Source organism: Mesoplodon densirostris, chromosome 16 (assembly GCF_025265405.1).
Source record: "Mesoplodon densirostris isolate mMesDen1 chromosome 16, mMesDen1 primary haplotype, whole genome shotgun sequence".
Classification (NCBI taxonomy): Eukaryota; Metazoa; Chordata; class Mammalia; order Artiodactyla; family Ziphiidae; genus Mesoplodon; species Mesoplodon densirostris.
The window spans coordinates 69883620-69906306 of NC_082676.1; the positions used below are offsets into that span (position 1 = coordinate 69883620).

The 22687-nt window shown below is 46.7% G+C and overlaps 1 protein-coding gene across 1 annotated transcript in view; it reads left to right on the plus strand.

Moving 5' to 3' along the window:
• The window catches only part of CFAP61 (cilia and flagella associated protein 61), a 249891-nt gene that overhangs the window by 148187 nt on the left and 79017 nt on the right, over positions 1–22687 (plus strand). The window contains exons 18-20 of the mRNA XM_060119879.1: positions 1319–1446; positions 16362–16460; positions 21953–22121. Coding sequence (XP_059975862.1) covers positions 1319–1446; positions 16362–16460; positions 21953–22121 — 396 coding nt within the window. The remainder of the gene's footprint in view (positions 1–1318; positions 1447–16361; positions 16461–21952; positions 22122–22687) is intronic.

Sequence of the window (22687 nt, forward strand, 5' to 3'; positions counted from 1 at the left end):
AGGGTGAGTTAATGCTAATGTAATGAGAACTTGAACGAGTGGGGCACATTGGTGTGGATGTCATTCCACTGACTCCTGTCCTCCATTGCTTATGATGAGAAGTCAGTAAACCCTGTTATTGTCCAGGCACACAGGAAGCATCAAATAAAAATGTGTGTTGGGCCTCCCTGGTGGCGCAGTGGTTGAGAGTCCGCCTGCCGATGCAGGGGACACGGGTTCGTGTCCCGATCCCGGAGGAACCCACATGCCGCGGAGCGGCTGGGCCCGCGAGCCATGGCCGCGGAGCCTGTGTGTCCGGAGCCTGTGCTCCGCAACGGGAGAGGCCACAGCAGTGAGAGGCCCGCGTACAGCAAAAAAAATAAAAAATAAAAAATAAAAAAAAAAATGTGTGTTGAATTTATGAATTAAAAAAGAGAATCAAGGTCTTCTGACCCAATCCAACGTTCTTTTAAGAGTACCCCAACTTCCCTGGCAGTCCAGTGGTTAAGAGTCCACACTCCCAATGCAAGGGGCATGGGTTCGATCCCTGGTCGGGAAACTCAGATCCCACATGCTGTGCATTGTGGGCAAAAAACAAACAAACAAACAAACCCCACCACCTCTTTGTAAAACCTTCCTTTGTACATTTCATGTTCCCACTGAAGCCTCTGCAGGAAAGTAACCAAACAAATCAATCCAGGTAATTTTTTCAAACATGGACATTAAAACGATCACCTGTTACTTTCTGTGCTTCTAAGAGTCCTCCCTGACCCTAAGTTATTTGAAAGACTAAACAATTCGTATCATCCAATATGCTTTTGTCATTCAACACATTTGTCATTCTATAAATATTACTGAACACCTACTGTGCTCCAGGTGTTGTGTGAGGGATACAGAATTGAATGAGAGTTAATACCTTCCATCAGGCACCCAGCTACTGTAATATAATTGTTCAAACCATGGACAGAAGGAAAGATTGGGACCTTTGATGAAACTACAGATTCTCAAGCAGCAACTTGCCTGTGTTCTTGGGGAATTATTTACCTTATCATCTCTAGTCATAGATGGCCTGGGTTCTATATGAACCGTCTGTCAACAATAAGATGAAAATGATCTAAATCAAGTATTTTGATGTAAACCAGCCTAGGTGTTAGGTATATTGCCATATTCTTACATTAATTTCTTAAAAATTACTTCCCATAAATTTCCTCAGGGCTGCACAGGGGCATTTTTCAGTTTGATTTGCTGGTAATATCCTGGTTAAGTAATTGCCAATTTGGGAATGCAGACTCAGCTACATTTTCCTCAAGTCCCTTTTTCTCTTTGTATTTCTTTCCAGTTGAGTTATGCCTTGAACCATACAAACAGAAAACTAACGTTGGAACCTAAAATAACTGTCAACGCCAAGATTGTTGTGGTTGGTGCGTCCAACGTTGGAATTTCCTTCCTAGAGACATTGATATTTTGGTGAGTTGTTTTACTTTACTTGTTTGTTTTTAAAGGGGCCTTTCTCTTCCTACACCTGAGAGGGTCGCTTGAAAGGACAGACCTGAGCTTTTTGCCACCTCACATACGTTGCCTATGTGGATAATGAATCAGTGGAATATTCTAGATCAGGGATTGGCAAACTCTAGCCCCCCAGGTCAAAACAGGTCCACCTGCTTTTGTAAATAAAGCTTTATGGGAACACAGTCGCGCTCATTTATTTATGTGTTGTCTCTGTTTTGTTGATACCGCGGCAGCTTTGAGTAGCTGTGACAGAGACCGTTTGGCTGGCAGTGCCTAGTATATGTCACTCTGACCCTTTCCAGAAGAAGTTTTCCAGCCCCTATTCTATACTGGTGCTTTTTTGGCTGGATTATAAGAATCACCTAGAGCATTTGTTAAAGATGCAGATTCCCAGACCTCACAGACACAGAGAAGCAGAAACTCCTATGGAGGGCCCTGGGAACCTGTATTTTAACAGGTGCTCTGTGTGATCAGGCAGGTTTGGGGACCAGTTTGACTGTATGAATCACAAATAGGCTTCAGAAGTGGCAGACAGTCCAGGACCTTTCCTTCAACACCTGCATTTCAGGTGCCAGGGAACAGAGTACATTTCCCCAGGACAACTGAGGTCTGTGCAGCTGTTTGATGTGTTTTCTATTATCCTCAAAGCACTGCACAGTTTCCTTGCAGAGCCCATTTTCCCGATAGGTGATTCCTGAGGGTTCTCAGCTCCCCCATTAGCTCTCCATCTGCTCAGCGAATTTCAGCCTCTCTTTTTTTTTTTTTTTTTTTTTTTTTTTTTTGCTGTACGCGGGCCTCTCACTGCTGTGGCCTCTCCCGTTGCGGAGCACAGGCTCCGGACACACAGGCTCCGCGGCCATGGCTCGCGGGCCCAGCCGCTCCGCGGCATGTGGGATCTTCCGGGATAGGGGCACGAACCCGTGTCCCCTGCATCGGCAGGCGGACTCCCAACCACTGCGCCACCAGGGAAGCCCTCAGCCTCTCTTTAACAGGAAGAGCCCTGGGTTACTGTCTAAGAACTTGGATTCATGGCCTGGCATTACCACCACTGGCATGGAACCTTCGATGTGTGCCTGACTTCTCTCAGACCTAGCTTCCTCATTCATTTCGTACAATGTCTCTAGATGTTTTCAAAGACCCAGGCTTTGGAGAACCACAGACTCCTAAGTTAGGAGAATCCAGTTTTTCCCAGACCTTTTGCTCAGGATCGCATGAGAAACTTTAGCTACCGTTCAAAGCTGTAGGTGCTAAGAGGAGAGTGGCAGATGGGGAAAGGCATCCCCACCATGACTCCTCCGGAGGCCAGATAAGTGGTGAGGGTCTAGACAAGGAAAAGGGTGGAGGAAATGACCCCTAGAAGGTGTTTGTCCCTGGTGGATATGGAGACGAACTAACCCAGATGGTTATTTTGCTCATTTGACATCATACGTAACCGAAGATTTTTTCACTTTCCAGCCAATTTGTTCAGTTATCCGGAACACACCCTTAGTTAACCAGAAATAAGTCGCCTGTCTTTATTGAAATTAGCAACAAAGTTCACAGGCTTTAAATACTGTGGTCAGTCTACAGCAATCTCTCATTGCAAGGAAGAAATCATGAGAAGCACCCAGGAATCTCCATTTTCCTGCCTATTCCTCTCTGTAGTTTGAGGGCTTTCCCTATTCTGACAGGTCTCTTCACCTCAGACTCTGAACAGCAATCTGTACAGCCACTTTTGAAAGATGAGTGATCAGGGTGAAGTTGTGAAATTACAGTAGTCAAGAAGTTATCGTAAACAGATCTTAAGTCTTAATTTAGCTATATATCTTGTCATTATGTCTTCTTTAAAATGATTACATTAAGATATACACATATAATTTTCTTTTTGTGGAATCAACTTAGATTTAATAAAGACAGGTATAAATTTTGATATAAGTACTTGGTTGATTAAATTCGTCAATCAGACCTTTTTAAAGCATTTTAAAGAACTCATAATTCTCTATCATCGTTATACGGATTACGTGCACTAAAAAGAGACTGGGATCAGTTTACGGATATCAAATCCTGGAGAGAGGAAATAGTTCTCTCATTATTTTCTCTAATTATTTCAAATCAGCAGTCGCCATAGTAACCTGCTGCAGATTTTACTTTACCAATTTAACTGCCATTTGAACTAGATTTTGTAAATGATTTGAGTTGGAATGAAATAGAAGAAACAGAGTTTTCACCAAACACTGACTTCCAGTGAGGATTAAATCCACATTTTGGAGGCAAGATTTAGGAAAATCGCCCTCCTACCCTCATGCCCTGCATTATTAAACTCCGTTGGGGCACTGTAGTTCCTGGAAAATCCATTTGAGGCCCAGTACAGCCGCCTCTTTTTCCAGAAAATCTGGTCATCCTGTCATCTGGTGACAAAACAAGCCCAACTCTCTGTTCTTATATTATTTACATGCAAAAAAAAATTTGCAAAGCACCTTTGGTCTCCTCTTCAAAGACACCAAAAGCAGTCCTTGCAGAAATTCTCTTCTTTCCACAAGTGCCCCGGTGCTACTAGGGGTGCTGACGTGATTTGCCCAAAGTCACCAACTAATACAGACACCAGGATATAAGCTCCATGTGAGGTGTGAGTGTTGAGGGGATATTTTGGGGTTTGTTTTTTAGTACCACCTTCTGTCTGGTCCTCAGCTGCTACCAGTCCACAGTTACACCTGCACGGAGGACACACTTTCTCTTCTGGTTGTGAGGCCTGTGGGTCACCCTGCATCTTCTTCTTGTCCTTACAAGGGCAAGACCTCCTGGGCCCTCCAGTGCCTGGTGACATGAGTGACAGGCATTTTCTAGGGACACACACCAGCCCCCCCTGTGGTTCTCCGTGTCCTCCTGGTCCTGGTGAATATTCCAGTGCTGGGCTGAGTGGCAGCCTTGCCCTTAGACTTCCTACAATCTCCATGGACACTCCTGAGGCCCCTGGCTAGCTGATGCAGAAGGGCGAGGGTGCAGGGTGATTCAGGGTGGAGGTGAGACTTGGCTAATTTGTTCCCCCCTCCCCGGGTCTTGTGCATCTGTCTTCTGAGGGTGCTGTGCCCAAGTAACTCCATGGAGGGCAGAGGAGGGAGCGTGTTCAGGCTCCCAGACCCCACCCTGCGGGCACACACATCCTGGCCTCCTTTCCCCTCATCACCTGCCTTGCCGGGCTGTGTGCCCCCTGGGTGGGGGCCAGGGGCTGCCAGGGGGAAGGACAGCAGGCACAGAACCAGGGCCGGGGAGCTTTCTTGGGGTGGGGGGCATAGAGGAGGAAACCCTCACTCATCCTATGGAATAGAGGGCAGTGAACTGGAGGGGAAAGGCAACTCTTAAGACACTTTGCTGTGAATTATCTGTGTTTCTCATCATGCCCAAGACATTCAGGTGACGGACCTGAGCTGTTTTTAAATTGTGGTTCTCATGTGTTTGTTCGGCTGCCTGGCTCTTCGGGACGGAAAGGTGTTGGGTTGGGCACCGTAGATGTTTCATGTACATTACCCTTCTTGGTACTTCTATTAATAAGACCTCTTTAAAACCCCGAACATTGGTTTTTGGCAGAAAGATCTTGGCCTCGGTCATCAGCCCACCTCTGCTACCAACCAGTGCTGTGGTCCCGCCCTCCTCCTCTGCTGAGGGAGGGTCATGACAGGGCTCCCCTGGCCCTGCCAGCCCTGGGCGCTGTCACACTAGGAACTCCACCGACCGGATCAGAGGTCTAAAGGGAACTCCCTATTCTTGGATCAACAGCCAAGGCCGGAGGGGAGCTTCTGTCATCTGTCAAGGAAATGCTTTTTCCCGAAGGAGAACTTTGCAATGAAGTCTGAAAGCTCTTTCCAGAAAGCAAGGGGCCTCTTTTCACACAGCTTAGCTGGTCATATTTTTACCAGTCCCCTTGTGTACCAGGTCTGGACCTGATGAACTCCCCAAATGTAATGCTTTGACTATGTCCCGCTTTCCACAGTAGTACTCCAAAATCATTTTTTAAAAAGAGATATGGATATGCTCTACCAAAAAAGGAGTAGGAACCGGGTCTATGGACTCATCCTACATCTTATGTCCTTTTTACTCAAAAGTTTGGTCTGGACTCCAGCAGGATTGGTATCGCCTGGGAGCTGATTAGAAACACAGAATCTCAGGCCCTGCCGCAGTCAGTGTCCCAAACAGACATTTTATTTTCCAGAATTATTCACAACAGCTTCTTCCCTATGTCTTGGGCGTCAAGTCACTGAGCTGAAGCAGTTACTATTTGATTCTGTTTCAGCTCGTACGTCTCTATGCTTTGTGTATTATATTATTTATTCCCAATTATGGAGCAGTTCCTTTTAATCCATTATTTAAAAACCTTTCCTAATTCAGTTCTGATGTAAAGAATCTCTCAAGGAGCCTATAACAGGGCTAGAAAAATTCACGAATGACTCCTGGGATGACAGTAAATGAAGGCAGCCCTGGGCAGCATCCCGCCGAGGCTGGGCGGTTAGAAGAAGATGCACTTTGGTTCACGGGAACCACCCACCATCACCTTGGCTTCCACTTCCACCCCCGGGAAGAGATGTCTCAAAACACCCACCAAGTCATCTCACCAAACGGTGAAGTTTCTGGTTTTCGACCTGGGCATTGATCCCTCATCTGGTGGGTGTGTCGAGGTAACTAAGACTAGCTGGGAACGACAGGGCACATTTGTGAAGCTGCAATTGTGGCTGGATGACCAGAACACATGTTATCAGGCCGCACAGGACCACACAGCATCCAGCCCAGCTGTGGGGTCTGGCGGCAGCAGCTGAGGGCTTGCAGCTTAATGAGGCTTCTTATCTTTACCTTTGAGGACATCTGAAGCCTTCGTTGTGGCTTGTCACTAATTAGGTGACTAATTAAGTAGTCAGTGCTTACGTGCTGATCTCAGAGCTAAACCCCATGAACAGGTTGGTGGCTGTCCATGCCGTCGGCCTCTGCCACATGAATTGAGGGCTGTGTGCTCGCCCCCATCACCCTTTGGGTACCAGGGAAATGCAGGGTGGCGGCCAGGCCCATGGCATGTGCCCAGGGCACAGGTGGAGATCCACGGGGCAGGTCACATCTCACCATCTTGTTATGTTGGCATTACAGTGGGGCCTGTCGGGGCTGATACAGAGGCCCTTCTGATGGCCTGGTAGGGGGGAAATAGAGGGGTGGGGCAGTATGTCAGGTTCAAAGGCTCAGCCTCCCCAGGCAGAAGGACCTGACATCCTGCCTCCAGAAAATACTGACCTGGAGCTGTCCCTGGTTCCTAATCACCATCCCATTTCCTAACCTGATTCCAGTATTTAAATGTACAGGCATACCTGGTTTTATTGTGTTTCACAGATACTGCGTTTTTTACAAATTGTCTTCACGATCGCACAGAACACAAACCGCGTACGCGGACCAGTAACAGACTCGCCTGTCAGCCTCTGTCCTCTACTACCAGGTCATTTTCTTTTTTTCTTTTTTTTTTTTTTTGTGCGGTACACGGGCCTCTCACTGTTGTGGCCTCTCCCGTTGCGGAGCACAGGCTCCGGACGCGCAGGCTCAGCGGCCATGGCTCATGGGCCCAGCTGCTCCGCGGCATGTGGGATCTTCCCGGACCGGGGCACCAACCTGTGTCCCCTGCATCAGCAGGCGGACTCTCAACCACTGCGCCACCAGGGAAGCCCTATCTGGTCATTTTCAAATGACAACATTGGCTCCGTCTTGGTTTGAGGTCCTGCAAAAGCTGAAAACAAAGAATTTGGTGCAAGTAGTTTATTTGGGGGTGATCCCTGGGAGCTACCCGAGTGAGCAGGTGAGTTGGGACCAGCAGGAATGCCAGCAAAGCCCCCAAATCATGTGCCTTTGGGTCACCATGGGCAACGAGGCTCGGTCCCGCTGGGACCCCCTCCGAGGACACAGCTGGGAACAGTCCCTCCGCGCCCGAGGATGTGGGGTATTTACCCAACAGTTCCTGTCCATCTGGTCACCCTGGGCTGTGCTTCCAGCCTGTCCCTCAAGCTGCCACAGTCAGGGGGAGACCCCGGGCAGAGGAGGCAGGAAACCATTGGGACGGGAGGACCCTTTGCAGGAGATGCGGGTGGGCCTGCTGCCGGCCCGGTTTCTTTCATTTGTTCTCCTTTTGTGATGTTCATACAGTTGCCCTTTAACGAAGGCGTGGGTCGAGACAAAGGCAGAGGGAAGCGAGGCCAGATGAGAAAACGGTGTCGGGAGCATCTCCGGATCTCCCTCCACCTCTGTTCCCGGGCGTCCTGGCAGCTCTAGAGAGAACCCAGGTGCTGTGCTCCGCCAGCAACCTCTGCTGGAACAAGGAGGGAGAGTGGGCCTGTCTTGGCAAATACTTGATTTCTCCTTCGGGATGGAGATGAAATTAGATCAGCAGTTTTCACCTTTAGCGCCGCCTGGGAACCTGTTGCAGGTGCCGATACAGGCCCCCCTGTAAGGACTGAATTGGAAACCCGGGGCCGGAGGCTGGGACCCGTGTTTTCACACCAGTTTTGGGAGCACGAGAACCACTGAGTTGGGGTAGAGTCAGCTCTCTGCCACTACTGCTGGGGCCCAGGTGGACCATCTGAACTCTCTGAACCTCCGTCGTTTCCACACCTGTGCAACAGGGAAAGCACCCAGCATCTCTCCTCCTCCACTGGCAAGAAGGCAAAGCACCTAGAAAGACCTAGCACTCAATTCTTGCTAGACTGACACCTCCCCGCTAATGCCATTTGCATGTCCAGATCCCGGTGGGAGCTGAGCATTAGGGGATTGCCTGGAGAGTCATGATGTGGGAGGTGCCCTCTTCCCCAAGGCCTGGGGATGAACCAGAGGCGTTTCCTGAGGTGTCCGCGCCTGCTTCCCCTCACTGAGGGAGTCAGGGGGTGTTAAGCCCCTCACCTGCTGCCTTAGAGCATCTGATGTTAGGTGGAAACATAGGCCAGGGCCCTTCTGTAGACGTGCCTGGAGCCGTGATCTTTGGGGAAAGGGAGCACCTGGAACCATTGTGTGAGACCCAGACCAGGCAAGGCTGCCTGCTGAGCAGAGACTTTATCTCTAAGTGTAGTTCTTTGAAGAGCGTTCCTTTCAAAGGAACACTCGCCACATGGTAAGGTGCTAGGGCTTGGAAAAAACTGCTTGCATTTCCCTTTTTTTTTTTCTTTGCGGTACACAGGCCTCTCACTGCTGTGGCCTCTCCCACTGCGGAGCACAGGCTCCGGACGCGCAGGCTCAGCGGCCATGGCTCACGGGCCCAGTCGCTCCGCAGCATGTGGGATCTTCCCGGACCGGGTCACGAACCCGTGTCCCCTGCATCAGCAGGTGGACTCTCAACCACTGCGCCACCAGGGAAGCCCTGCATTTCCCTTTTGATTTTAAGAATTGTGGTGAAGAAAAACGTTGTGGATCAACTTCCTAGACCTCGGGGTTAAGGTGGAGTAACTTTCCATATAAGCAACAGTTTGTGGAAGTTCCAGACTCTACCTTCCGGTACATCAGAGCTACTTTTGGGGGTGCGGGTAAGGGTGGGGAGGTGGTAGTTATAAAAAGACAGCTTCCTGGGCCCCTGTTCCTGTGAATTCACCAGGTTGGAGTGGGCCCCAGGAATTTGTATTTTTAAGACTCTCCAGGTAATTCTGACATGCAGCCGGGTTTAGTAACCATTTATGTAGACATTTCCTCAAACTTGGCAGTCTTATCTATGAGGAAACCTATTTCCCCCTCTGATTGCTCATTGTAACTGAGCTGTTTTTATGGGCTGTGTTTTCCAAACCATATTTTTAAATTCTCAACAAATCATAGAACTTCTAAGTCACATCATTACTTCAGGGCTTACCAGGCATAATTATTAATGTATCATTAAACATTGCATAGCTGAAGTCATTACCCTAAGTCCATAGAATTTACATGCTGAATCGGACCTAGTAGAAATCATTTCACAAAGCTTCATGCTTCAACTATTCACCATTGAGAATGCAGGTCCAAGGAGATACACCTGTCAAGCATGAGGAAACCTGCCCTGATGGTGTCAATAAAGCCTTCCTAACTGCCAGCATTTGCCCAAAGCATAAAACCTTTCCTCATCCTTCGAAACCAGAAGTGATCTCACTTGCTTTTGAATTCCCATAATGCTTGGTTTTTCCAGTCCCATGGGATGACCGATTTTGTCTTGTACTTGGCCATCTCTTGTGTACGCAGGCTTTCTGGCTTGTCTTTCATAGCTTCCATCTTGGTATTTACATCTTACATTTATATGCTCAAAGGATAAATGTATGACATTTTTACTTCACGTATATAGAGATGAAAACATCATAAATCATTTCCCCTAAATCATAAAGCAAAACTCAATTTCATTTTGGTCTTTTTTGCCAGAACTCCCAAATTTTATTCTTATTTTTTCAGTGGACATTTCAAACATTACACTCATTTTCTCTTTTTCAGTAAGGATTTATGTTTTCCTTTCATGCAGAGATACATAAGCTTTTCATCTGAAATCCTGAATCCCCAAATCTCCCTCCTCCAAGCCCCTTTACCCCGGCCACCAGCCCCCTCCCCTGCCAGGTCCCTGGAGACTCCACAGAGCACGGAGGTCCTGCCAGGCAAGCGATTTTACTTATTGTTGGATCCAGTGCTGATCAGAGATCCTTGCCCCAGGACACAAGGCTGGACTCAGGCAGGCTGAAGAGACTTGCTCCTTGGCCCCTTCCTCTGGGCTCTATCCCAGTTCCTACAGGGGCTTCCACAAGCAGGGGAGCCGTGGAAGATGGCACCCGCCCCATGAACACTGACTGCATCCCTTCTATCGATAGAGAGCTCAGAATCCTTGACCACACGCCCCTACCCCTCTGGTCTCCCCCAGAGGTCAGGGTGTGCTGTTACTGACAGCTTTGTGGCCACGCGTGCAGCTGCTGTGTCATTTTTACTCACACAACAAAAATGAAGTCAGTAGCCAAGGACATTGTCCAAAAGTCTCTTTTGTGATCTAAGCGGAAAAAATATTGCTGAAATTAAACATTTTTCAAGGAAAAACTGTAGATTCTCTTACCTGGTTCTCATAATAAATACTTTGTTTTGATTTGTTTTCCTCTCCTACTGGAAGTTCATATAACTCCTAACTTTTAAATCCCATCATTTTATCATTAATTTTGTGGAATTATGTGGTATCATTAAGACCAAATTAAGTCGGAGTTCTTCTTTGACAAGTCACATATGCAGTTAGGTTAAATATCTATCTTGAGCTGGCACTTACTGTCAGTTGGCAAATATTTTTGTCGTTGCTTGAGCAGTTCAGAAAGCAGAGATTTTAGTAAATTAAATTGTAACATTTAGATTGATATGGGATAATTAGTTTCCCTCTATATTATTTGTTCAAATAAAAGCATTAATGAAAACAGTTAATTAAATCCCTTGCTTTGGTTGTCCTTGTTATGTGCCCCCCCACAAAAAAAGGAAATCAGCAAAAACATAAAAATAAAAAATAATAAGCATTCACCTGGCAGGTTGACAGGTTTCTGCCGCTCAGAAGGGTAAGCAACGTGAGAAGTGTTATGTTTCTTTTACCATGTTCACCATAAATTGGCAATGTGACCCTCTTTATTTGAAGGATAAGAATGCTCAGACCTAATTTTTTAGCTGTCCTCCCGAAGCATGGAATGAAACACAATAGCTTTTACTTATTTCCCTGGATACTCTAATCCCTCCCTGCTTTACAAGTATCTTTGAGCTGGTCCTCCCTCTGTATCCACAGCAACGTGAAATCCCGCCGGAATTATCTGCTGTGGAAATGCAGGTGCACTTGTTTAATGTTTCATTGGCCTGAGCGCTTCACTTGAACTTTTTTTGGTTCCACAGCATGGTGACCTTTGATTTTGGAGTGGAAGGCTCACAATGATGCTAGATTTCATTTCTATACGTTAAGCCTATACCACTAGACCTGAGATCGTGCTTTTCCCGAGGTGCTGCTGCTTCTGCCATCTCATCTAACACGTGTCCAAACCAGGATGCACCCCGTGATCCACTTCCATGTGCAGGAACTTTTTTTTTAAATTCATTAATTAATTTATTTTTGGCTGTGTTGGGTCTTCGTTGCTGCATGCGGGCTTTCTCTAGTTGCAGCGAGCAGGGGCTACTCTTCGTTGCAGTGCGTGGGCTTCTCATTGCGGGGGCTTCTCGCTGTGGCACACGGGCTGTGTTGCTCCATGGCATGTGGGATCTTCCCAGACCAGGGCTCGAACCCGTGTCCCCTGCATTGGCAGGCAGATTCCTAACCACTGCACCACCAGGGAAGTCCCTGCAGGAACTTTTTGAATATTCATAGGTAATCAGAATAAAAGCCTTAACTGTTTTATATCCATATTTCATCCTCAGAAGGACTAAGATCTATTTGTACATTATAAATAGTATAATGACTTTGGACTGATACTCTTAGATAGTTATAAATTTAAGAAATCAAATATTTGGATGTTTCTAAATCAGATGACAGAGATAACTATCACAGCAAAATATGAGGTTGAAGATAAAATGGAAATGCTGATGGTAATTTCATATAAAGTCATAAAAGAGACAGGGAACCTTCATGGAATAGCAAAAAGGTTGATGTTACAAAGAAGGGTGAAGAGGCTAGGTTAGGCCCCAACCATAAGGGCCTGAGATACCATGCTCATGAATTTGGACTTAGTATTTTGGTTATAAAAATAGGTAACATTGGGCCTCCCTGGTGGCGCAAGTGGTTGAGAGTCCGCCTGCCGATGCAGGGGATACGGGTTTGTGCCCCGGTCTGGGAGGATCCCATATGCTGCGGAGCGGCTGGGCCCGTGAGCCATGGCCGCTGAGCCTGCGCGTCCGGAGCCTGTGCTCCGCAACGGGGGAGGCCACAACAGTGAGAGGCCCGCATACCGCAAAAAAAAAAAAAAAAAAAAATAGGTAACATTCATTGAAATTGTTTTGTGCAGCAGGCAATAGTCTAAGCATTTTACAGATACTATTTCATCTCATCCTCACAGCACCCCTGGAGGAGCTAGGTTCTATTCCCATTTTACCGCCTAGCAACTGAGCCACAGAGAGGTTGAATAACTTGCTCAAAGTCAAAGGGCTAGAAAGTGCTCGGGCCAGGAGTCCAGTGAGGCAATCTGACCCCTGAGCCCATGGTCTTAGCTGCGCTGCTCTGCATCTACCAAAGCGGTGAGCAGACATAGACGTGAGATGGGATTTAACTAAAAAGAGTTTTCCAGTAGCAATGTGGAAGATGGGCAGGAGAGAGGCTTGTGCCGGGAGGACTAACCCTGAGACTGTTTTCTCTGGGCAAGAAGGTAAGCGAAGGCAGTGTGTCCTGGGAATGGCAGGTGTTGGGCATTCAAGAGATGTGGACAACGTAGACATGACTGGACATGGTGACCAATTGTGGGAAGGGAGAGAGAGGGTAGGAGTTTGAGGTTGGCTCCCAAATTCCTAACTTGAGAGGCAGTCTGTTGACCATGGCTTTGATGAAGTTAAAAGAGGAGTGGGATGGGGCCACATGGACCTTTGTTTGGACACATTGAATTTGGGATGCCTGTGGAAGGGCCACATTAGGACTGATGGGCGTCTGGAAATTAGGTTTCTAGCTCAGAAGAAAACTATAATGTAAAGATGTAAGATGAAGTTGTGGTGTCAATCACATCACCCAGGGAGCTGGGCATGGAGACTGGGAAGTTTGGCAAAGGATAGATGGGGCACGGAGGAGGAGCTGGCGAGGAAAGCAGTCTTCAAAGAGAGCCTTAAGACAGTGCTCTCTCAGACTGCTTGTTCTATGGCGGTAGCTCCTGGGTGGGGCCTCCTGCATGGTCCCAGCTGTCCACATGTCCTCCAGCACTTCTTCCTCAGGATTCCCACCAGCAGTGGCACCCCACCCACCATGGCTAGTCCCTGAATGAGCCCCAGGACCCTGCCCACACCTCTGCCTTCACTCAGTCAAACCCTGTGGAGTCGGCTGTCTACTTCCTGCTCAGACCCTGACTGATGCAAGCATCTTCCCTCATCACCCCCCAACCTTTCCTTTAGGAGTCAATGCATAGAGATTTCTAGTTGCTTTCCAGTGTTTATTCTGTACTTTGTCCTTGACAACAGAACCCTGAGCAGTGTGGTTCTTGGAAAACCCATTGTGTTTCTCTTTGAAAAGCCACATTTCTCAGCCTCCCTTGCTGCTATATATGGCCATGTCACTAAGTTCTCCCACGTCAGCAGAAATGTCCTGTGAGACTTTCAGGGAAGCTCTTTAATAGGCAGCCCTTTCTACCCATTCCTCCTCCCTTCTGCCTGTAATGTGGATGTGGGGTGTGATGGCTGGAGCTCCAGGAGCCACCTTGGACCTGAGGTGACCTTGAGAATGGAAGGCACACATTGAGAAGTGGAGAAGCAGGGCCTGCTGACAGCGTGGCTCCACCTGTCAGCACTAGACAGGTCACTTCCAGGTTTCTTAAGTGCAGTTGTAAGAGAAACTTGCTGGGATAGGGAGAGGGAGAGACAGGAGAGGAACTTGAAGAGGAGACAGGGTTAATGGGACACCCCTCCCTTCTGAATGGGGGGAATGGAAGATGGCTCTTGTAGTTGTATCTGGAGGTGGCAAGAAGGGAAATGGAGGGAGGGGTCTTGCCAAGGGACTAGTTTCTGTTTTCCTTATGATGTGGGAGATGTTCCCACTTGAGAATGAGAAAGGGGGATAGTCGGGAGAACAAGAAAGGGTCAAGTAGGGACCTTGAAGATTGGATATAGAACCAGAACAGCCACAATGAAGAACGCAAAAAGAATTTGGCTAAGGCTAGAGAAGAAGAGTGGGAAGCTGGTTCCTTAATAGATTAAAAAAAAAGAAAATGCCCCTCCCCCAATCTTTTGGCGGAATCTTTAATTGTACAATAGCATAATTCAGGGTAATACAGTGTGGTAATTCGGCAATTTGCAAGTCATTTTACAAGTGATCCATGTTGTTAGATAGTTCAAACTGTTCAGTGCCAAAGAGATTGTTTCTTTAGTAAAAAATACCGCTGGATAATTACTAATCCACTTATTCACATAGAGATGTAAAAAAGGCCTGCATATAATTGTATTATTAGTACAACATAAACCACATTTTAGTCACATAGGCTCCAAAGCCCAAATAAATTTTGACCACGTGTGAGTATAAACACGTATCATTATTTGCATTTTCCGTTAAATGGTAATAAATCAAAGGCCTGTAATTGGTGTGTTTGCAGACTGCAGCCATAAGTAGTCGGGGTTAATTGTGACCTTTATGTTATTTGAACGTATTTAGAAGTTTTATTCTTATTATTAGGGGATAAAATGTGCTTGGTTTTCTTTGTATCAAATAAGAATATTCATTCTTAAATGACACACATCCTTAGAGACTTCAAAGCAAAACCTTTCCTAATATTTAGCTATTTTTAAATGTCAGGTGCAGTTGAGTTTATTCCATTGCCTGCCGTGCCATCACCAAAAGTCTCCTGCTTTTAATGGTACTTCACAGATTGTCCGCAAATTGATAGCATTTCCACGTTTGGAAATTTTCCAGTTTCCTCCTGGGAAAAGAGGGCAGGTGTTTTCCTCTAACTTGGAGAAGGTTTCTTTTTCTGCATTTGGTTGGTCTAAGGGGAGGGGTGAACCAAAAAGAGATTTTTAGGGTAAAAAAAATGTTTTTCTCATCCTGCTGAAGCGCAGGAGATCAGCCCACCCCTAAGATGTTGCTGACTGTAGCTGGAAGGCAGATCTGCAGCAGGAGGATCTTAAATATTTCAGGGAGACACGGAGGGAGCACTGAGGAGCGTCCGCTTAGTGAGCTGGGCACGCTGCTCACCGTACCTGGGGGACTGGTCCCTGGGCCGCCTGGGTGAGTGCAGAGGGCACTCCTTGGGGTCAGAAGATGTGGCTTTCATTTCCGGCCCTGCTGCTTCTGAGCTTCGTGACCGTGAACAAATTACCTACGGTTTCCAACCTGGATTTTCTTCTGTCTGAAATACAGAGAATACAAACCTGCACCGCCCCGCTGCCACCACCCCCAGCAGAAATTGTCCTGAGGATTAATCTCTATGACGACGCCCATAATCATGCCTCGGGCCCTGGAAAGCCTGATGCAAATAAATATAAGGCAGCTTTGCTCTTGAAAGGAATCTTCTAGAATTCTCTCCTCTGTAATGCTGTGCTCTCCTGATCTGAGTAGTGACATATATCTGAAAGTCATAAAGCTAATGTTGAGTATGGGAATTAGATGATCTTTGCATCCCTGTCCACAGTTTGGCGGTCTACAGGGCAGTGAAGAACAAGGTTAGATGAGAAGATGCTAAAGCCAGATGGCCTGGGTTCACACCCAGCCTCCAGATTTCCTGGCTGCACCGTCTTAGGCAAATCACTTTGCCTCTGTTCCGCATAATAAAATCGGGGTAATAATAGTACTGACCTCATCGTACTGCTTCTAGGACTCAATGAGGGCCTTGCAGAGCCCTTGAGTGTAAGCGCTCAGCAAGTTTCACCATGGTGGTTAGAATTCCAGGCCATCTCTCAGAAGGAGTCTGAAACTCAAACTTTGCGTTGACTTATACTAAATTTACCGGCTTCTTCCCAGTTTGGGGTTTTATTTTGTTTTACTCTGAGAAGCAAGTTTTAAAAAGTTAAATGGCACCTGCCTTCACAAGGTCACAGCTTCTGGAAGTTTCTGCCATTAGCTGCTCCGGCACCCTCTCGCTTCTTTCATTTAAATGGTCAGTTCTCTTGGGAGGTTTGTGCAAAAAGAGTTGCTGCGTTCAAAGAAAGACTCAACAATTGGAAGACACGTGAAATAAGGTTAATTTGAATTGTAATAAACTTTCACTGAATTGTGCTTTACCTCAATTTTTTTTCTTTCTCCTTAGCTCTCACCTGAAGTTCAGTAATCTCACCCTGATTTCAACCCACGGACTCCCAGGAAAAAACCTTCTGGGCACTGAACAAAGGAAGTTTTTAGCAAGCGAGTATGAATTCTATTTTCTTTTTTATAAATTTTATTTTATATTGGATTATAGTTGATTTACAATGTTGTGTTAGTTTCAGGTGTACAGCAAACTGTCTCAGTTATACATATACATATATCTCCTCTTTTTCAGATTCTTTTCCCATATAGGTTATTACAGAATATTGAGTAGAGTTCCCAATCCCATATAGTAGGTCCTTGTTGATTATCTATTTAATATATAGTAGTGTGTGTATGTTAATCCCAATCTCCTAATTTATCCCTCCCCTGCTTTTTCATTCTGAAGCCTAAATGTCCTCATTTGTGTGCAGTCCTTTTTCTGCTAAATGGTAGAAAAGGGAAGTAGCAGCCTTTTCTCCTGAGTTCAGATGTTCCTTAAGAGATACAAATGCAAGTTAAGAGTAAATAGCAGGTCTGGGAGGATGCCGGCCCTGTTCCAAACAACTGGGACGGGTCTGTGACCCAGACCCCACCTGCTTTTGGGTTCTGAGTGACACTCCAGGGAATGGGAGCTTGGTGACTGTATTTGCATCAGACCAGGCAACTTGCCGGAAGGAGCTAAAGTCTGGGCACCTCCGTGGGGTGAGGGTCTCAGGCCCACCTGGCCCTTTGTCATCAGGGCTGATGAGGCAGAGCCCTTCTGAGTCCTCTGAGTCTGTCATTGTTTCTGTCCCAGTAGAATCAGTCTTTGACAACGCCGCTTCTAGAAAATGCCACTTCATTATCACACAGCTTCCATTCATTTTAATTTCCTGTAGCAAAGCATGAGTACAAGAATGATTAGGCTCCCTGCCTCTAGAAACAATGTCCCAATTTTTCCAACAAGGAGGGAGGAAATTGTTCTCTCTCGGGGGGTTTTCATTTTAGATCCACAACGAAGGACCCTCTTTCCTCTGTGAAAAAGGCTGACTTTGCCTTCAAACTGTGAGAAAAATGGCAGTCTCCTTGCCAGCAGAACTAGGCCCATTTTGACCTAATACTTTTATCAGACTATAAACTTTGGGGTTTGGGGAAGGACATCATCAGGGTGCAGTCAAAAAGATGTGGGTTTGTTTTGGTTTTTTTTAATTTATTTTTGGCTGTGTTCGGTCTTCGTTTCTGTGCGAGGGCTTTCTCCAGTTGCACCGAGCGGGGGCCACTCTTCATCGAGGTGCGCGGGCCTCTCACTATCGCGGCCTCTCTTGTTGTGGAGCACAGGCTCCAGACGCGCAGGCTCAGTAGTTGTGGCTCACGGGCCTAGTTGCTCCGCGGCATGTGGGATCCTCCCAGACCAGGGCTCAAATCCGTGTCCCCTGCACTGGCAGGTGGATTCTCCACCACTGCACCACCAGGGAAGCCTCAAGATGTGGGTTTTGAGCCAGGTCGATGAATTCAGATCCTGCTCCCATCGCAAAGGAGATTTCATCTCTCTGAGCTTTGGAGGTTTTGACTGGAAATGTGTATGATAAGCCAGCCTTGCTGGAGTTTTTGGTTAAAATTAGCCTAACACCAAGTTCTGGCTGAGCATGGAGGATCAACCCACGTACACCCCCTTCCCTCACTTTCCCTTCTTTCCAAGTGACATAATTCCCAGGAAATGCTGGTGTTCCTGATAAATGTCTCATGAGGAATGTCATTCAGTCGGCCTGGCAAAGGTTCTATCAGTCCAGGTCAGCTGTGTTCCAGGAGAGATGGGCTAGCAAGTGATGCTCTGCTGGCCTGATTCTGTGGGGACCTGCGTGTGGCTGGGTGCACGGTCACCTGGGGTCTCTGCCTCTGTCCTTCCCCCTCCACACTCCCAACCCAGGAGCCAGAGCAAGGCTGCAGAAACGTGAATCAGATCCTGTCAACTCCCGAGTGGCCTGGAGCTGCTCTGTCCAGTGTGGCGGCGGTGAGCCACATGTGGCTGCTTAAATTTCAATTAATTACAGTTAAAGGGGATTAAAATTCAGCTCGTTGATTACATGAGCCACATTTGAAGTGGGCGGCTAGCCACGTGTGACTCGCAGCTGCCCTATCAGACAGCCCAGCTGCAGAAGGATTCTGTAGTCACAGAAATTTCCAGATGCTCCAGTCTGTTCTGCTGGCTCCTCCGACCCCCTCTTTTACTGTTTTTGCCCTTGTTCTCTCTGCTGTCACCACACCAGCCTACTTGATGTCCCTCGAACACAACAGGCAAGTCCTCACCTTGGGGGTCTTAGCTTTTCTCTCTTCAAGTCTTTGCTGAAATGTCAGCTTTTCCATGAGACCTCCTCTGACCATCCAGTCGTCTGCAGCGAACTCTCCAACACACTCTAATCCTCCTTCTCTGCTCCTTTTCTTGCTACTGAAATCCTTGTAAATATTATACAATTTGCCTTTTAAAATTGTTTATTCTGAATCCTTCAACTATGATGTAAACTCCACAAGGGCAGGAAGTTTTTGCCTTTTGTTCACGGATGGGTTCCCAGCATCTGGGACAGTGCTTGGCACTTAGCAGGTGCTCAGTAAATAATGTCAAATAGATGACAGTTACCTCCGAAAGTACCTGAAGAAGTCCTCTCCATCAGGGTGTAGACAGGGACTAAATAACACAGCCATATAAGATGTCTCTGGATGAGTACCTGCATGTTATCCTCTTAGAAACCACAAATTGAAACATCAACAGGATGTTGCCTTTCAAATGTTCCTCAGACCTCAATACAGGAAATTATGTCTGGTCATGGAGTTTAGAAAGAACAAGTGCATGGATATCCAAAAATTTAATGATTCGAATTCCTCACGCTAAATACAAATTCTGAACTTTGCTGTAACTAGTGTTTTGATTGATTATTGCTGTTACTAGTTTTTGAAAAGCCATGTTTTGTCTCTCTACCTCCCCTGCCCGAACCCGGCCCTGTCCAGCCTCTGGTGGACGTGCTAATGATGTGCCCGGGATGCAACAGAAAGGAGGGCGGAGGGAGGGGAGGAGGAACCGGCGATGGGAGAAATCCACTAATTGGACAATCAGATCTGAATAACTGAAGGTTAATTATGATGCTCCTTCTTCTGGGAGCGTCACGATAAACCCTTGCTGGAAACCTCTGAGGTTCTTTCCGGTCCTACAGGGTTCTGATTCCATGAAGTGCAGGTCTTCACCACACTTACATTTATTCCTCTGGAGTTTGCTCTTAATTTTGTACCTGGAACTTTGGGCTAAGTCTTCCCATCACTAGATTTGGGGTCACTGCAACTTTGAGCAAGCTGGCCACTCTCCACATATGTCCTGTTCCAGCAATTCCCCCATCCTGCATTTCTACTTTTTTTCTCCTCCTTATTACCTGCCTCCAGAATGTTCTGTGAAGACAAGCTTTCACATTATTTTTGTGTCAGAGTCAAGGTCACTTGAGAAACAAAAAGTTTCATTGACCTACCTTCTTTGGTTCCTTCTCTCTCTTCCAGAGGACTCTAGTGGAGATATTTCTCTTGTCCTCAAGCCTGGAGATGGTCCCTGCCCTGTGGGAATCTTAATGCTCATTAACTCTGCTTAGGAAATAATTTTGGAGAAATATCACTTACAGTCTCCAATATCTAGTCTCACTGCCTCATGGGTAAATTAAAGAAGGTCCAGAATGGATTCTAATATCCGAAACAGATAGGCATCAGCTACACACAGTGTAAATCTCTCAGTTTCTAAACTGAGAAATGTCATTCCATGTGGTCACAGGCTGTAAAAGCAAGCACCCCATATTTTTCAGTGCTTCCTAAGGTCCTTGCAACCCCAGCGTTCCCGAGTGCCAGTTCCCACTGGACAGAGCTTCAGATTTTATCTCTGAAGTATGCATTCTGAAATTATCAACACCGCTGGCCTACAGTCATTAGAAATAACATTGTCTTAGCCTTCCCCAAATTTCCCCTGAGAACTTTCATCTTTGAGCAAATCCTCATATGACGAATCCCTGTGCATTAACTATATTTAATGTTTCCTCATCTTGGACAGCTGACAGTACTGCTCCTGTTAGGAATGGATCACATCCCAAGTAAGAAGAATCCCTCGTGGGTCTCTCACAGATGTATGAAATCAGTGAAGCCTCCTGTTTTCCTGTAAAGCTACCAAAATGGCTTTTTATAAGTGAATTTCATCTCACTATCTGTTATTTTCCTGTGATAGACCAGCCCCCGATTTTCTTTTCTTATTAAGAAGAAATTTTCTTGTTTTTAAGTGTCATTGTGTGGAGAGATACAAAGCCCAGACTCCGTTCTCTTTCACAGGCCCTATAACAGGGTCTAATGTGCATCCATTACCAGGATTCTTTTTGTGTGGTGAGAGCAGACTCATGCGTGGATCAAAAAGAAAAAATGTTCTCCCATTACCACTTCAGAATCCTGTTTGCCTCCAAGGAGAGTAAACAGGATTGTGTATCATTAATATTATTTGGAATAATACCCTTCACATATGCATCCCACTTGACAGACAGCATCTCTTACATTCTCGTGTCCACCCCTTGCAATGCTCGAGGCATGTGAGGAGGGGTCGTTATCTCCTGCTGAGAGGTGAGGAAACTGAAGTTCTAAAAAGGGATGCAGAGTCCCCAGGGTCCATTTTCATTGGCGACACAGCAGGGACACAGACCCTGGCACGGGGAAGCCTCGATTTAAACAGACTCTCACTGTTCTGCTGCCCTACACTCTGCATCTTCAGAACAGGGTTATTAAAACGTCATGTACATGAGGTCAAACCTTCCAGAAAATTCTGGAAACAGCCCTCACAGAACTCTAAGTAAACCCAAAGCCACAGGAAACCCACTTTTCTCCCATTACAGTATTGTGTTCACCCTCGAATAGAACCCAGAGAACAAAACCCTGGGCCTGCTCTTATGGAAGCAGTGGTCCCCGTAAATCACCTTTACCCTGAGAAGTAACCCCCACCCCCCAGAGTCCCCAGGGATTGTACTGGATGCAAACATAATTCCCTAATGGACATTTTCTCTAAATAAAATGCGTTTTGTTGTTTTGGCATGAATCCATACATTAATTCTAAGAATGAATCATTTATTGAAAAGCCTTAGCAAATAGGCAGGGTTCTCGATATTCTGGACCTTGACCCCTGCCTGTGGGAATCCTCAGATGTCAGCTTTCTTCATCCTCATTCGCTCTGAGTCTGTGGTCAATATAACAGTTGTCAATGACAGATCAACCACTAAGGTGAATTTACACTCGCCATGAAATGGAAGCAAAAGTATATATGAATGATGACACACACACACACACACACACACACACACACACACACACACACACACACACACACACACACCCTCCCTCCCTCCCTCCCTGTTGTGGACTGCCTGGAACAATTTAGCTTTAATGGGAAGATGTCAATTTGCGACTAAGTGTCTCATAAGGACAAATCTCCTGGCTAGCCTGGGTCCCGGTAAAATCCCAGCAAGAGCACAGGCTCGGCCCACCGGGGGACTTGAACCAGCTCAGCAGATGTCTAATTAATGCCTGCTGTCAGCTGCTCAAATGTCACTGATGGAGCCTCTCTCTCCGCAGCCACTGTTATACTGACAAAGATCACGCGTTGATGTCGCTGTGCTCCTGGGTCAACGTGGTGGTTGGTAAAATGACTGCCATAGACCGAGCAGCTAAGCAGGTCATTGTTTCCAGAGAAGAAGTCGTGCTCTATGACCACCTTGTCCTCTGCACGGGGCAACAGTACCAGGTGAGCCCTTGGGGGATGGCAGGGGTCATGTGCTGACCAGGCCCATGTCTCAGGGTCAAGAGCATGCCTCCCACCTGCACATGTGACCGGAACCGGGTCCAAAATCCTCCTGGAAACCCATTCCAAGAAAAACATTCTGCTCAAGGATAAGAATCACAGCAAGTTGGAGAAGTGTCATCCTTGAAGCTGTAGTCCAAAAGTCTAACACGTACTGCTCACCAGAGCAGAATCCAGACGCAGCCCGGCGTGCATCTGTGGAAAATTAATTTATGCTTCAAGAGGCTAACATTTGGCGGTAGCGATGGGCTTGCGAGAAAGTATTTCAAACATGCGCACCTTCTGTCAGCCTTAGTTTATTTTGTCTCTCGGTTACAAAGCTAGGAAGTGTGGCTGGTTGCTTACCTGGTGACCCTGCTTTACAACTCGATTAAATTCTCGAGCCACATTCCAGGGAAGTGTTGCAGGATGTGACCTATTCAACGTCCAACAGAAGCGAATTTGAACGTTCTTGCTTTGCAACGCTGGAGCATTTCATGCAGAAATGCCACAGAAATAGGGCACCTCTT